The sequence below is a fragment of the Pseudochaenichthys georgianus genome, chromosome 10 (assembly GCF_902827115.2).
Source record: "Pseudochaenichthys georgianus chromosome 10, fPseGeo1.2, whole genome shotgun sequence".
NCBI lineage: Eukaryota > Metazoa > Chordata > Actinopteri > Perciformes > Channichthyidae > Pseudochaenichthys > Pseudochaenichthys georgianus.
Genome location: NC_047512.1, coordinates 6,510,422 through 6,526,796, shown reverse-complemented (window position 1 = coordinate 6,526,796; position 16,375 = coordinate 6,510,422). Strand labels below are relative to the sequence as shown.

General features: G+C 45.0%; 1 protein-coding gene across 1 annotated transcript in view; it reads left to right on the top strand.

Annotated features, from left to right (window-relative positions):
* Positions 1-766: 766 nt before the first annotated feature.
* The window catches only part of fat4 (FAT atypical cadherin 4), a gene marked incomplete at its 5' end in the record, with an annotated part of 115,980 nt that continues 100,371 nt past the window's right edge, over positions 767-16,375 (top strand). Inside the window, 24 exon segments of the mRNA XM_034093057.1 lie at positions 767-1,000; positions 1,002-1,139; positions 1,142-1,273; positions 1,276-1,347; positions 1,349-1,420; positions 1,422-1,565; positions 1,567-1,942; positions 1,945-2,208; positions 2,211-2,665; positions 2,668-2,913; positions 2,916-3,743; positions 3,745-4,227; positions 4,229-4,399; positions 4,401-4,506; positions 4,509-4,553; positions 4,556-4,659; positions 4,661-4,750; positions 4,752-4,820; positions 4,822-4,919; positions 4,921-5,026; positions 5,028-5,127; positions 5,130-5,221; positions 5,223-5,372; positions 5,374-5,844. Coding sequence (XP_033948948.1) covers positions 767-1,000; positions 1,002-1,139; positions 1,142-1,273; positions 1,276-1,347; positions 1,349-1,420; positions 1,422-1,565; positions 1,567-1,942; positions 1,945-2,208; positions 2,211-2,665; positions 2,668-2,913; positions 2,916-3,743; positions 3,745-4,227; positions 4,229-4,399; positions 4,401-4,506; positions 4,509-4,553; positions 4,556-4,659; positions 4,661-4,750; positions 4,752-4,820; positions 4,822-4,919; positions 4,921-5,026; positions 5,028-5,127; positions 5,130-5,221; positions 5,223-5,372; positions 5,374-5,844 — 5,046 coding nt within the window.

Genomic DNA, 16,375 nt, shown 5'->3' with positions numbered 1-16,375 from the left:
ATCTGCATTTACCTATTTTTTCTCAGAGAAACTTCCTTATCCTGAGCTCATTAACACAATTGTAACTCACATTATTATTATTATTATAGTAAAGGGATTATAAAGGCTCGGGCCTCGTTACCTGTCTGTTTTGATTGACACCCCTCTCCTACATAGGGGATAACGGGCTGCCTGCACAATGGCGGGGAAGGCAGTGAGGGGGCGGGAGGAGCTGCGCTATCCAATGGGATCAGGGGTGGGAGGGAGTTTGAGGAACTCCAGCTTTGTCCTAACTTACTGGGACTCCTGAGCACAATATGACTGAAGCGCCTGCACCGTTATTCCACGGACGGTGCGTAGGCTCAGCCGCTCACTTGCGCCCTAACTCTGGATAAACATTTTTTTCCACGCATTTCCAAGGAGCTAGGAACTTATGTTTTGTTTTGTCTTTCAAGGGAATAGTCAGATTCCGTTTTGAAAATGCTTTTTTTTGCGGAGTTGAATTGAAACTTCCCTGATCTGCAGGAATCATTCTCTCCCCATTCAGAGGTTTTGTTGCATTGGATAAAACAACACTTCTGGAGTACTTTGGAACACTGTGGAAGGAGTCGCTGCTGTGTTTCCCATTGAGTTTCTTTCACGTTTGCTGGAATATAAATGCCTTTGTGACTCCTCGGTAAAGTTGATGCATCATAGGCATGGACTCTGTCTGAGAAAGGTGGACTGCCTCTCTGACCATGGCGCTCACAGGTTAGGGGCTTTGGCCGGTTCCATTTGATTGTACTCCTGTTATGGACTCTCTCGCAGTACTCAGTATCCAGCCAAGTCCGGCAAGAGTTCCCAGGTCCTGGAGGAGCAGCCCATCGGCACCTACGTGGGCACGATAGAGACCAAGCCCAGCTTCACGGTACCGGCTTCAGCGAGAACCACAAACTTTTTGCAATTAACGGAACCACGGGGAGTCATCTACACCTCCTCGGTGATTGACAGGGAGATTTTGCAAAGTGATGTCATCAACGTCGGTGGTGCTGTCCAGCCAGCCCACCTACCCCACTGAGGTCAGGATAGTAGTTGTGGATATTAATGACAACTCCCCTGTGTTTCCAGACGAGTCTATCGTGGTGTCTTTTAAGGAGGACGCCAGCAGTGGCAGACAAGTGGATCCTGGGACACGGCGACAGACTCAGACATTGGAAGTAACGGGGTTGATCACACCACGTACAAAATAGTGAAAGGCAACGAGCAGAGGAAATTCCGCCTGGATATTACAGTCAATCCTAGTGGAGAGGGGGGCATTTCTTGCACCTGGTTTCCACTGGAGGCTTGGACAGGGAAGTTTCTCCCTTCTACCAGCTCCTGGTTGAAGTTGGAGGACAAAGGAGATCCAAAAAAGTTTGGTTACCTGCAAGTAAACGTCACTATTCAAGATATCAACGACAACCCCCCCTATTTTTGATCAGGATCAGTATCCAACCAGTGTCTACGAGGATGCAGCAGTCGGTTCTAGTGTCCTGCAGATTACAGCATCAGATCAGGATGAGGGAGCTAATTCTGAAATCAGGTACTTTTTAGATGAAGGGACACCGTTTTCAAATTGACCCAAAGCTGGTAACTATTATTATAAAAGAGAGTTTGAATTACGAGAGTAAGAAAGAGTACTCCCTCACTATCCATGCAGTTGACAACGGCGTGCCCTCTCTGTCAGGCAGGACAGAAGCCACTATTAAACTTGTAGACGTGAATGATAATGACCCAGTGGTGAAGTTTAGGTATTTCCCCACAACTTCTAAATTTGCCTCCGTTGATGAGAATGCACAGATTGGCACAGTCGTTGCTTTGCTCACTGTTTCCGATTCCGACTCCCCCACAGCGAATGGCAACATATCTGTTTCAATCTTAGGAGGCAACGAGCAGAGACACTTTGAAGTGCACACGTCCCCTGTGCCCAATTTAAGTCTGATCAAGTGGCCAGTGTGTTAGACAGAGAGAGAATTTCCTCGTACAACCTGACCGTGTCTGTGTCGGACAATGGCAGGCCTATTGCTCGCTCCTCTTTTGCAAGTCTGGTTATTTTTGTGAATGATATCAACGACCACCCCCCTATATTCCAGGAAACGCTGTACAGAGTAGATATCAGTGAAGACATACCGAAAGGGAGCTACATTAAAGGGGTTTCTGCAACAGATGGTGACTCTGGGCAGAATGCCAACCTGCGCTACTCCCTGGTGTCTGAAACGCTTTGGGCTGGTTCTCCATCAGTGAAAACAGTGGTCTGGTTACCAGTGCCGCTTTGTTGGATAGGGAAATAGCATCTGAAATTGTGCTCAACATTAGTGCCAAAGACCAGGGGCTACAGCCCAAAATGTCGTACACTAAACTCATAGTCAACATTACTGACGTGAATGACCAAGTGCCCACATTTACACAGAGCACCTATCACGTCTCCCTGGTGGAGCACGCTCCTGCCGGCACTGAGCTGGTGGTGCTGTCTGCATCCGATGACGACGTCGGGGCTAATGGAACTATCCGGTTCTCATTTGATGCAGAGACTCCCGCCAGTGTCCAGGAGCTGTTTCGCCTGGATGCCGTGTCAGGGCGATTAAGCACAGCCGCTGAGCTAGACAGGGAAGATAAGGCCTCGTACTTACTCCACATCCACGCAGCAGACGCGGGCAAGCCCTCCTCTGCACCTCGTTAGGAAGGGTCAATATCACGCTGAGGGATATCAACGACAATAGGCCCGTTTTCTACCCTGTGCAGTATTTTGCCAATGTGAAAGAGAAACGAGCCCTCGGGTTCTTTTGTGACCACCGTTCAGCCACAGATCCCGATTTGGGTCGAAATGGCACGCTCAAATATATCATTTCAGCTGGAGATGCTTCCAAATTCCGTATTAATAGCAACACAGGAAAAATTAGCACCCTTGTTGTCCCTGGATAGAGAGGGAGAAAACGGCATACCAGCTGCAGGTGACGGCTGCAGATGGTGGCGGCCTGCGCTCAGACACTCAGGCCATAGTCACTGTTACGGTCATCGACACACAGGATAACCCCCCAGTCTTTAGTCAGAACGTGTATAGTTTTTGTTATTTTGGAAAATGTTGGCATGGGACAGTAATAGGAACAGTGTCGGCCACCACTGTGGATTTAAACACAAACATTTCATATTTAATCACCTCGGGGGACCAGAGGGGGCTTTTTGCTGTAAACAGTGCAGGTCAGATCACAGCTTCGAGCCAGATAGACAGAGAGGAGCAGGGTTTCTATCAGCTTAAAGTCGTAGCCAGAGCTGGGGAGATCACAGGAGAGGCCTTTGTTAACATCACCGTGAAGGACTTAAATGATAATGCCCCTCGTTTTATTCACGCTGTGGAGCATGTGAGTGCGGTGGAAAACTGGAGCACAGGTCATGTCATATTCCAGGCCAAAGCTTCAGATCCTGACGAAGGCACGAACGGCGTGGTGGCGTACAGCCTCAAACAAAACCCCAAAGGCCTGTTTCATATTCACGAGAAGCACGGCCTCATCACGCTGACCGGGCCGCTGGAGGTCACCACAAGCTCTTACGAGGTCGAGGTCATCGCCTCAGACATAGGGATCCCCCAACACACCTCCAGCCTCATCCTCATCGTCAGTGTGTATGACGTCAACGACAACTCGCCTGTGTTTGACCAGCTTTCATATGAGGTCATCATCCTGGAGTCTGAGCCTGTCAACAGCCGCTTTTTCAAAGTGGAGGCCACCGACAAAGACTCTGGACTAAATGGGGGAGATTATGTATGACATCGCCGGTGGCAACACAGGTGATGTGTTTGGCATTTTTCCAGACGGGCAGCTGTACATCAAAGCCGAGCTGGACAGAGAGATACAGGACAGATATAACTTAGTGGTGTTGGCCAAAGACCGGGCTGTGGAGCCGCTAAGTGCTACTGTGAATGTCAGCATCATTCTCGATGATGTAAACGATAACCGTCCGCTTTTTAATAGCACTAATTATGTGTTTCATTTTGAGGAAGAGCAGAGGAGGGGGTCGCTCGCTGGGGCATGTGTTCGCCGAGGATAAAGACTATTGGCCCCGAACAGTGAAGTCAGATATACATTTGAGACTCCGCAGCCCAACTTTGAGCTGAACGCCATCACAGGGGAGTTGACCAGCACTTTGCAGTTTGATCGTGAGTTGCTCATGAGACAAAGAGGCGCTGCAGTTTTCAGCTTTGTGGTCGTCTCATCAGACCAGGGTCTCCCAAAGCCCCCTCAGAGACCAGGCCAAAGTGCAAGTGTACATTCAAGACATCAACGACAACCCGCCTAAATTCACCAAAGACATTTACCAGGCCTCCATCTCAGAGTCAGCTCTGAACACGACACAACTGCTGCGGGTCTCGGCCTCCGATGTAGATGAGAACAAGAATGGACTGGTTTCATTATTACATCTCCGAAGGCAACGAGGAAGGACAGTTTACTATTGATAGCGGCACTGGACAGGTCACTTTAATAGGGAAGCTGGACTATGAATCTACTTTTTCCTATCATTGAAAATTATGGCTGTTGACGATGGAGCTGTGCCTCTGTCCTCTTCTGTATGCTCAGTATCAGCATCCTGGATGAGAATGACAACTCCCCCTCCTTCCCTAAATCCTCCGTGTCTGTGGACGTCCTGGAGAACATGAGAATTGGGGAAGCTGGTGGCCTCAGTGACCGCCACTGATGCAGATTCTGGTCAAAATGCAGACATAACGTACACCCTCACAGCCACAAACAACCACGGCACTTTTCAGCATCAGCCCCAACACTGGCAGCATCTTTTTAGTTAAAAAGCTGGACTTTGAAACTCAGTCCCTTTTACAAACTCAACATCACTGCAAAGGACAATGGCAGACCTCCCCGCTCTTCATCCATTCCTGTGGTCATTCAAGTAAGGGATTTTAACGACAACCCTCCCATATTACCCCGGTGACATTTTCAAATCGATCGCTGAAAATCTTCCGCTCTCAGCCTCAGTCATGACAATAGCAGCTCATGACACAGACGCGGACATAAACGGCGAGGCTGGAATACTCCATTGTTCGGCAGATTCCCCGAGGAGGCCACTTCAGGATTGATTCAAACACCGGGCTCATATACACCGGCCGAGAAATCGACAGGGAGTTTCAAATCTGTTTGAGCTCACCATCAAAGCCACCGACAAAGCAGTTCCAGTTGAATTCCGCCGCTGCGCCCTGAAAAATGTCACCATATGGGTCCACGGACTTAAATGATAACATTCCAACTTTTATAATCGCAGAATGCTCTTGTGGCAAGAGCCCAATATCGTTTACCGGATCCATCCTTACAACAGTTTTTGGCCTTTGACCCCGATGAGGGTCAAACGGAGAGGTGGAGTACGAGCTCTTGGGAAGGGGACTCTGACACTTTCATCATGGACAGGTACAGTGGAGATATTCGTCTGGCCTCCCAGCTGGTACAGTCCCGACTCATGTACATCCTCACCGTGTCGGCCACCGACCATGGCAGCAGCCGCAAGACCTCCAGAACTGAACTGACCATCATCCTTCAGGGGCTGGATGGGCCTGTTTTCTCCCAGCCGAAATACATCACTATCCTGAAAGAGGGCCAGCCGCCGGGCACCAACGTCATCTCCCTGGGCGCCTCAAGTCCTCGTGGATCAGCGACCAAAGTGGAGTATTTCATAGTGGCAGTTCGTAGTGAAGGAAAAGCAGTGGGACGCCTTTTCACCATCGGCCGCCACACTGGAGTGATACAGACGGCTGCAGAGCTGGACCGAGAACAAGGCTCCGACCTCTACATGGTGGATGTGTACGCCATCGAGACCGACGCCAGCCAGCCCAGAACACAGCGTGCTGAGGTTAGTACACGGATAACTTTTCTATTCTCTACAGGTACTGGAAAGCCACCTTTATGTTGCTATATTGGTCTATTTGATCTGTTTGGCAGCGAGAGGGCATGGACTCACTTACTGGCGTTTGTTATAGCAATTTGGATGGAATAAGTGAAATGAGATCAAGTGGAAAAAATTGGGAGGGAGACTGTCCAAGTCACACATAAAACCGAGCCACCTATTGCACGTGTCTCCTCACTAATTAAATTCCTTGCATGTCTCTGCATTATATTAAATCGTAATTTTCTTGGACGTGAGTAAGAAGGCCTTGTTCTTTGGCACGATACATGTGTTGTCCCTTTTCCAAAAAACATACGCCTTTACAATTCATCTTGAGTGTGTCTCTTCTAATATCTGAGAAGTCTTGGAGAGGAAAAGGAGTGTTGCATGTCTTCTCCACAAGCGCCTCTCTCGCTCTCATGAACTGACATGTTCTTATCAGCGGATTTGAACTGCTCAAATCAAAGAAAGGACCATTATTTCATTTCCCCACTGCAGACATCAATCATTCAGATCTGCTGTTTCAGGTTCAAGGCCCACGATGGGCTCCCCAGTGTCTGAAATGGAAATGAAAAGAAGAGTAATTCATAAGGTCTGTGAGTGCAGGTATGCCTCAGCGGTGCCAATATTACTTTGAGCCCTTGAGCCTGGGGCTGTTGTGGCACTCGGGTGGTCTTGGGGTACCTTTATACCACCGGGAACTGCTCCACAGGCTATAAGTGACCATTACAATTGGGTGACCTCTTAAGACTCTGTGAAAAGACGCTGAGGGCAGAGAGAGTGAAACTTAAGCTGTCCACTGAGTCTGTATTATGCGATGCACTTTTTTCAGGCTTTCCTTGAGTTAAATTCTCTGAAGTGTAATGCAGGAACCCTAGATCCAGTTGTGGGTGCCTAAGGCCTAGCCGCCAGTCAAATGAAAAACAAATGTGAGATATATTATGTCTTGGAAATATTAGCCAGGAATTTAAATGTGTTTAAAACAAACTTTATGACACACACAATGCATGTACATTGGACTTTTTATGAATGAAAACAATAGATTCTAGATGTTTGTCCTTATCTGAAATGTGTTTCTGTTACAGCATCTCGTTTTTAAAAGTTTAAGATATCTTTGGCGGTTGTTATTGAGGCCTTTTTTTTTCAAACTTAAATGTAATATGGCAATCAGTCATTTTGAGACATCTCACACATTATTGGAATGGATGATTACTTGGCAGAATCGTGTTAGCGAAGTTAACTTAAGGTTTGCTTGGGGCAAATGGGAATATCAATGTTCTCTCTCTCTGCCTGCAGCGAAGATGGCAATCTGCTTTCCTGCAGACTCTACTGTTGGGCTAATGAGAGAATACAGTGCTTCGGTGCTCCGTTCCCAAACCTTAAATGTAAGATTGGTTTCGTGCTAAGCTTGAACTTTCTCACCCCTCGGAGAGATGACTTTACCACACCACCTGGCCGAGTATTCAGTCTCTCCAGTTGAGAAGCGTGAGATCTAATAACTTGGAGGAATTCAAATGACCTTCCACGTTTGGAAGTGTGGGCTGTTTTTTTTATGCTGAAATGTTTTTTGATATAGTTTCTATTTTAGTTTTCAATGTAGTGGCTGTTGTTTTAGGAGTAGTAAATGAGCAAATTATATTCATAGTATTTGTATGTCCTCTGTCAATGAGATCTCAAAGGACTGTGTGGAAGAATAGTGTAAACCTTCAGACTTAGACTAATGTTTTTCCAGTGCAGTGTTTACACACCAGATACCCGGTAGCAACTGGGGGATTATTTTCACCCCTGGGGTTGTGACCCTTTCACATTCTCCATTTCCCATTCTCCCCATTGATTGGATGTATGAGGGGAAAGTTGGCATTTTTTCTTCTTCTATCCGCCATGTGTGATGTTTTGGAAACACTAAAACAAAGAGAATTTGGTCGGACATGGTTTATCGACAGTCCTGATCTTAAACAATTCAAGACCCCGAGCGAGCTGGGCCTGCAGTGGAAATAGTGGAAAGAGTTTTTTTTCCTGAGCCTGGCTTCTCAGAAAGTTTTATTGTCAGTGATTGTTTATTAGATCTGTCATTGCGGTGCTGTAAAGCAGGGGTTCCCAACCCCCGGGCCGCGGAGGTGTTACTGCCGGGCCGCGAAATAGCTGTGAGTTTATCGTAATATTTGCAGAATTCTAGATATATATAAAATTGGCAAAATAGGAGAGGTAAACCAGTCTGCCTTGATCTATGCATTAACGTCCGGGACTCTCACGGTATCTGCTGCCCACAGCTGTTTTATAGAAGGAAAGCCTCCTTCACTTCATGAAATGGCTGCAGCATCAGGAGACAGCGGGACGTGTAACTCCGCCTCTGAGAAGTGCAGCACCAGCGCGCCGAGAGCTGTGCCTTTTCACCGCCTTCACTGTGAAGGACGTTTGCCTCACATCTGGGTCATACAGCAAGATGTGCAATTCTTTTAGCAAACCAGTGGTCCTGCTTAGCCTTACAGAAGTTTACATAATCATATTTGGCTGTTCACTTCAAGTTTCAGTTTGGTATGTCGTGCAAATGACGTCATTACCCAGAAATCTGTGTTTCTTCCTCTTAATAGCTGATACAGACAAAGATGCTTATACAACAATTCTCTTGGCAGCAAATGCATCCATTGTCGGGGAATCCAGATTCCATTCATTGTGTTCAGGAGGATGTTTTTTTTATTTCACCCCAAGTTTTGAAGCAGCACATCTTCCAATGTCGACGTTTAGAGGTGGGGGAAGCATTGCCCGCCGTATATCACACCGAATAAATCCACACTGAATCACCTACGACAGGAGTCCCTCCGTGAGCTGACATTTTCAGTATCAGTTACTTTTTTCTGGCCCCAGCTTCATCAGCGATGTGAAGGCAGGTTTTTCCAATCAGCTGTTTAAGGACAAACACCTGCACAGCAGTGATTATGAACAGAAGGCCAATGTGCTAGAAAAGCTATTAGCCTACTATAGAGTTGCATTGATTTCCATGAGGAATGGTCTTTAGTTGCCAATGTTACGAGAAAAGCATTTTCAAAGCTTAAAGCCAGACAGATTTTGTATGATATGGAAGTCCTAGAAGCAAGAAGAACTGTTTGAGAACAAAACCGAAACATGGTGACTCGAGGAACGATTTTAACAGTTTAGGCATACAAAAAAGTACCAATATTTATACCAATAGTTTTCATAGAAAATATTTTTGCCAACATATACGTAAAGACATTTCTTTTTATGTTTGGTTTCTTGAGATCTAAAGAGCAGCACCATTTAGATGTCAGTATATGTGTATGGCTTGTGTTTTAATCTATGTACAAAAGTGAAAGTAACTGCTGCTAAATGTTTAAATGCCACATTTCAAAACCTGTTTTCTATATATATAATATATAGATGAACTCAGACGATTGCTAAAAAACATCAGGTAGGATTTTCTGTGAAATGGCAAGATGGGTGGGAAGAGGGGGGGCGGGGTGGCATGGGAAAGGGATTCCCTATATATATATTTATTTTTTTCTTTCTTTTTTTTTTTCTTTTTCTTTTTGTATTGCCTATATCATTTGTATATGCATTTTTTTGTGAGGGCAAAAAAAAATAAAAAAATAAATAAAAAGTTGGTCACAAAAAAAAAAAAAACCTGTTTTCTATCCAAAAGATGGTTCATAGCGGAAAGAACGAGACAAATAAATAAATACAACCCTGTGATAAGGAATACATCACGGAGGACACGAAGAAGAAAGAAGCTTGCCTTTCTTGTCCTCTTGATCTGCCGCCTCACATTCAAACCCCGCGGCCCCTATGGACTGCTACCACTGTTTTCTTACACTCACTGTGAATCAAAATGAAGTGCTGTTATTTTGCGGAGAGGCCCTCAAGTGCCACATCAGTCCTTGCCCCCTCCTCTTAAAGGCATTGTCCGCCCGCTAGAAAGTAAACACAGTCGGAGTGTTCAACAGGCCTTCCTTTGTTTTGCCTTCGCAGATAAAGTGTTGCGCTGCCCCGGCCGTGGATCGGGGGGCTTTTTGTTATTTTTTTGTCTGTGCCAGCGTCTTGCCTTGGCAGATTTAGGAGTGTGTATGGATGCCCCTGTCAGCCAGCTTTCCTCCCCTCTCGTCACCCGAGAGGAACGTACGGCAGAAGTATTTGGAGTTGTTAGATTGAGGAAAGAAATGGCTGGGGAGGGTTCTGGACACGTCAGACGGTGTTATGGGGAGTTGTGGGAATGAAGGAAGAGAAGGGGTGGAGGGAATCTCTTTCAGGAGGGCCAGACACAGCCGGAGAGTTGCAAGGAACTATGGGAAGCAAGAGGCGAGTGCAGGGCTCTTGATCATGTCCTAAGCAGGTAGCAAGGGCGCTCATTCTTCCTGTCAGAGCTTTGGGAGATCACAGAGATTGCAGATGGTTGAGGCATATAGGGTTGATTTCTGTTGCAATGACTGTCTTGATCTCTGTTATGCTCCTCGTCCTCTTTGTTAACTTGTATATCTCTGTGTCTTCGCGTCTCTTTTATGTCTGCTTTGTGTCTCTGGGAATCTGTTTGTGTCCCTCTCTGTGTTGTGGATCTGATTCATACATCTCGCTGGCAAGCAACTTCAAAGTTTGCTTTCCTTTCTGCCTCTCTTTCATTCCCTCTTTCTGCTTTCTCTCTGTTTGTCTGCTGCTGAAACCTCCTCCACCACGAAGGGTAATGTGATTAGGACATCAGAGGCGGCATTGAAATCGTTGAGAAGATAGAAGATGAGATACAAACCGTAAAAGCCAGACAGGTCAACAAGGCAGGGAGAAGAAGGTCTAGTGCAATTGAATACAGATGATACTTTTGTGTGTACTTGTGTGAGAGTATTAACACAAAGTGAAATATTGATGAGTACAGTTCCCTAGAAAGGTTGAACAGTGATACTGATATCCCCCCGAGCGCCGCATTTAATGTTCTTTTTCAAATCAAACTGAAAAGAAGAGTCATGCACAAGCTCAGTATTTCAATTTCATGTTCCTCATAAGAGACGTTTTACAACAACTGGAAGAGGAATGATGCAGAACAAAGTACCTCTTGTGTATTGTATTTCATGCTCTAATTGTGTTTTTCTTAGTGTGTCTCAGTGTGCATTCACATGTGCTTGGGAACGGGCTATAGTCCGGCCGTAACCACGGTAATAATTCACTCGGTAATCTGTCTGGACACGCACTTTTAGAAATGGTCATCGAGGAGGTGAGCATCTGCCGGGCGTCCTGGTAGGTGGTCGCTCCGGGTGAACCTGTGGGTGCGCTGGTGCCGAGGAGCGCAGGTCGTCCCCGAGCGCCTGTCCGCTTTTACGAGACAATCGCCGTAAAAGTTGCATAAACATTCACTCGAGCATCGATGCATGCAAGCGAAGGCTGCCAGAAAGACACACACGCACACACTGACCACGAGCTCAACTCCCCCTCAAGTGCAGGACAACTTTGAATGGTAGCCCGAGGCAAAATAGTTCAGTGTCCTTTAGATTATTGGGATTGTGTCCTGTCCAATCAGATCGTTGGGATACTTTTCAACGGCAGATTCCAACTGAGCCTTCGTGAAAGCAGCCGTTTTTATCCTCGTTTATTGCGAGACTGTTTGTTAGTGTTTGTCATGTTCCATTTATTTTGTGGCACAGTGTTTGGAAGTGCAATGAGTGAAGGCTGCTTTCCAGCCCATTAGACCGTGTCAGATGGATGTTAAAGTGATGGTGTTTCTCTTTAACGCTCTTTCTTAAGCCTTCCCTTACATTTGAACTGTAGTCGTACAACAAGCCGTCTCACATTTCATTCTTTCTCGTCAGAAATCAGCGACTGGCACAGCTCACGGTACACGTTTGTCAACTCGGGTCTGAAAGGTCAGGAGCGGGGTCGTGTAGCTGTGCCGTGCCAGGTTCTTTAAAGTTGAGCCAAGTGTCACGAAGGTAATGAAATAGAAACTTAAATCCAACAATTCACCAGTCAGCTTCGGATTAAAACGAAAAAGGCAGATTTTCAGAAGAGATTAACTTCTTTGTACATGGCTGGTTACCTGTCCAAGTGACCGAGGAGACGTCTTCATTATCCATGGCAGTGTTTCTCACCAGTATGAGGTCACTTTAGGCTGCTTGCTTGTCAGGTTCATCAATTGTTTTAACTTGCTAAAAATCCAACATTTTAAAGTGTATGACTTCATTTCTTGCAGAGCGATGTCAAATGCAGTCAAACAATGAAATACATTAACAGAGTTTATACATGAACTGCACGATGCCTCGAAAAAAAACGATAAAAGACAAAGGGGAATTTATTTTTGAAAGATGTTTCGTTAAGTGACAAAGCCTTAAACTTGCAATATTTATAATGGCCAACAGGGGTCGACTCCACTGATGGCAAAATAAGTCTTGTTGTATTGAAGTCTATGAAAAAATGACTACCCCTAACTTCAATTTGTACCTCTGTAAACGTCTTCCTTTTTTTTTGCCCTCACAAAAGGGACTTATACAGATACAAATGATATAGAAAATACAAAAAGAAAAAAAAAAGAAAGAAAAAAAAAATATATATATATAGGGAATCCCTTTCTCATGCCACCCCGCCCCCCCCCCTCTTCCCACCCATCTTGCCATTTCACAGAAAATCCTACCTGATGTTTTTTAGCAATCGTCTGAGTTCATCTATATATTATATATATATTATAGCATAACCATTTATAGCATAACAATTTATCCGCATAAAATACATTCATTCCTTTTTTCTTTTTTTTTCCACATAACATTTCATCTGTTTAAGCTGAATTGCGATTAACTCCTAATAAACCACAATTGCACCAAGGTGCGCGTATATGTACAATCATCATTTACATGAATAATATTACCCGATCAGCAGCTCTTTGAACAGCCTCTAAAGTTTCCCCCTTAGCCTTATGAGCAGAAGCGATTGACAGCTCTGAAATGAGTAGGTCATGGAAGGATGATATCCATTGCTTAATAAATAAAGTATGTGGGGGTTTCCATCGTATTACTATTATGTTTTTGGCTGCTGTTAGACCAGCGAAAAGCACGTCTTCCTGTGGAGTTTATAACCTCACTCAGTATTTATCAGTCTTCTTCAATAATGTACAACAATATGTTCATTTTGTATATTATATTCCCGATCTACAGTCAAATAGTATATGTTCTATATGTTCACTTTGTGATTAATGCAAACATGTGTTGTCTGGATTGGGTGTTGTCCATGTTATGGTCTTAGTACTTTAAGCTTCTAAGTGGTTTTTAAGGTTATGAAAGGAAATTAGTTGACTACAAATGTATTTTTTACTTAGCTCCGCCCACATATTATCACTGCTGTACCAAAATAAACGATATAGCTACAATCATAAATACTGACATGTGTTGATTTCTAACATGAACAAACCTTTTCGTTTGTGACCACTTCAACCAAATAGCATGGGCGTTAGTAAAATAGTATAACATCGTAAACATGTGTTTCAAATCAGGAACTATCGGATCAAAAGTGTAAATAAGAACCTCTGACCATATCATCCCAGGTGTTGGTACTTGGCAGGTTGTCATGCTGCTGTGGACGCATTCCTGTCCACGTTTAACACCCAGCCCCTGATCTGGGGTCAGCTGAATCTCAAGATAGTGTTTAGTTGGGTCTAGTGAAGTAAACTACAGTCAAAGTACACCAAATTACCTTTGAGCTTTCACCCACACGTCTTGACTTTGTAGAACTCGTTGTATTGTCCTCTGTGGCCAACTGAATTGTCCTGGTGTGGTGACTCCACCCTGCTGCTTCTCTAAACACGTTCAAGCAACAAAATATTTACACACTCTACTTTTAAACTTGGTTTGCCACTAGATTATGTTTATAAAAGGAATGTGTATTAAAAGAAAAGTCGTTGAGTCGTGTGGTTGACTGTCCACAGGCAGCATTCATTTGTCACCCCCTGTTTTCGGCCTCATGCAAAGTCGATGCGAGACCTTGGGTTAGAATAATAAATTAATGTGGGAGGGGTCATTCGTCCGTCTTTAAGCGCACATGCTTGGACCAAGTGTGCCTTTCGCCTGTGGTGCGCAGAACCAGGCGTGATCAAAAGGGAGAGACGTTTCCCGTTGTTTCCCGTCATGTCAACGAGGGGTTTCTTTAAGTGCAATCAGACAGGTTCATCAGAAGCCGATCTAAAGTTTCCAAGCTTTAAACTCGCTCAACCGCGGCAAGGTTGATTGGGAATTGTTCGAGTGGATGATCAGGTATAGCTTTGATTTGGGTTGGTCATTTCTCCCCGAGCAACAGCGACACAGGGAAATACATCGTTGACTGAGTATGACTACATGCCAGCCATTTCTTCATCACTTCTCTTTGTGCTGCTCTGACGGTGAGGGGACGATACAAAATGCCCAAGTCTGCCCAGCTTTGAGAAAAAATTTTTTCCACTACTTTCTCTTGTACAACGAAGGGAGGTAGAAAGAACGAAAGTGGAGGGTTGATTTTGGCACATGTGGTAATAATGGATCCCAGCTACAGAATGATTTCTTCTCACACGTGACTTACCGAGCTCTCGAGCATCAACAAACACTCCAACACATCCACATGCAGGCATACACACGGCACATTTCCGTTGTTTTCAGAGATCAAACCTCACGATGCTGCCTCTTTGACCCGTCTCTCTGCTTGCTTTCTAAAAAACAAAATGAAAAAGAGCTCCTGCCTTTTTACACATCTCACTTCCTGCCGACCGTCCATCAGCGGCACCTCCAACGTGACATTTAGTGCGGTCACCTCCTTCACAGATGCTCCCGCCTCCAGAGACATCAAACAAGAAGCAGAGAGGATGTGTGTTTCTGCATGTGAGGAACTAGTCACACACACACACACACACACACACACACACACACACACACACACCACACACACACACACACACACACACACACACACACACACACACACACACACACACACACCCTTACCCTTACCCTTACCCTTACCCTTACCCTAACCCTAACCAAGTCTTCACCCTAAAATTAATGATCCCCCTTGTGGGGACCTCCAATTTGTCCCCATAAGGGAAGCCAGTCCCCACACGTGACTATGTAAACAGATGTAGGTCCCCACAAGTATAGTAATGCTAGAACACACACACACACACACACACACACACACACACCACACACACACACACACACACACACACACACACACACACACACACACACACACACACACACACACACACACACACACACACACACACACACACACACACACACACCATATCATCACAGCTTGGGGTATAGGACGAGCGACCCCCGCCAGGAAGGGGTATCTCCCACAGCATGGACGGATAATTTAGGAGCAAGATGGGAGGAAAAAGAGGGAGGGAGGGAGGGAGGGAGGGAGGTGAGGGTTGAGCAGGGAGCAGGGAGCAGGGAGCAGGGGAGAGAGGCTGGAGTAAGGCTTTAGTGTCGGAGGCAGAAGACAAGCAAAGATAGACTGGCACCAGAGAGCGAGAGGCCGTGTTATTGTTATCTCCCGTCTTATTTGATGAGTTTTCCATCAGGAGCTCCCGCCCCGTGTGCGGCTCGCTCCCACTTCACGAAGAGGCAAACCATATTGTGATTTAGCATTTGTATGAAGCTTATTTTTTATGTTGTCTCATTGAGTTGTTGTGATTGCTACTTTTCAAGCTTTCAAAAAAAAATCTTTCCTCGCTTTCTCGCGCCGTTCTGAACTCTAAACATAAGCCACAGTCGATCTGCAGCTGCTTTCACTTTTGGAATTGAAATATTTCAGCTTTCGAAATCACCCTGCAGCATTCACATCTATGCAAGTTGTTCGATTTCTAAAATGAATTCCTTTTTGTTAATCATTTGGCAGCGTGTTGATATTGTCTTGGTCCTTGGAAAGGCATGCGGTGAGATCTAATGGAGCTTTATGGGTTTGTTTTAACCATTTGTTTTAACCTCAAACTTCTTTTGTAAAACGGTAGAAACGGTGTCTTTGTATTCACCTCTATTGGTCAAATCCACGATTGAAGGAAAACGTGTGTAAAAGGATGTCCTCATCACCTCGAACATTCCCATGTCTTTAATGCAGCCGTTACTCTTGGGTTTGACTGTCACTCAGTGTAAACATCATGCATCTCGTTTTACAGACTATACGTGATACCGTCTAAAGTTATTTAAGTGCGAATACAAATGGAAACCTAAGGTTAAATGGTCAGTTTACTTAAATCAAACAAAAAACTATTGTCATTAACTTTACTATATTTAAGCAAATAGTTCTGTCTTTTATATTTCTCTATTCAATTCCTTTTCAAGGGAGGCAAATCTCTCTTGAACAACTGGCCAATGAATGCAGCGCTATTTCACGATGCAGATTAGGGGTGGGCGATATGACGATATATATCGTCGTGACGATATTAGGTCTCCACGATATGCTTTTTCAGAGATATCGTATCTATCGTGATAAAAAAAAAAAAGAAAACTATAAAAAAATAAACGTTTCCCTTCCGTTA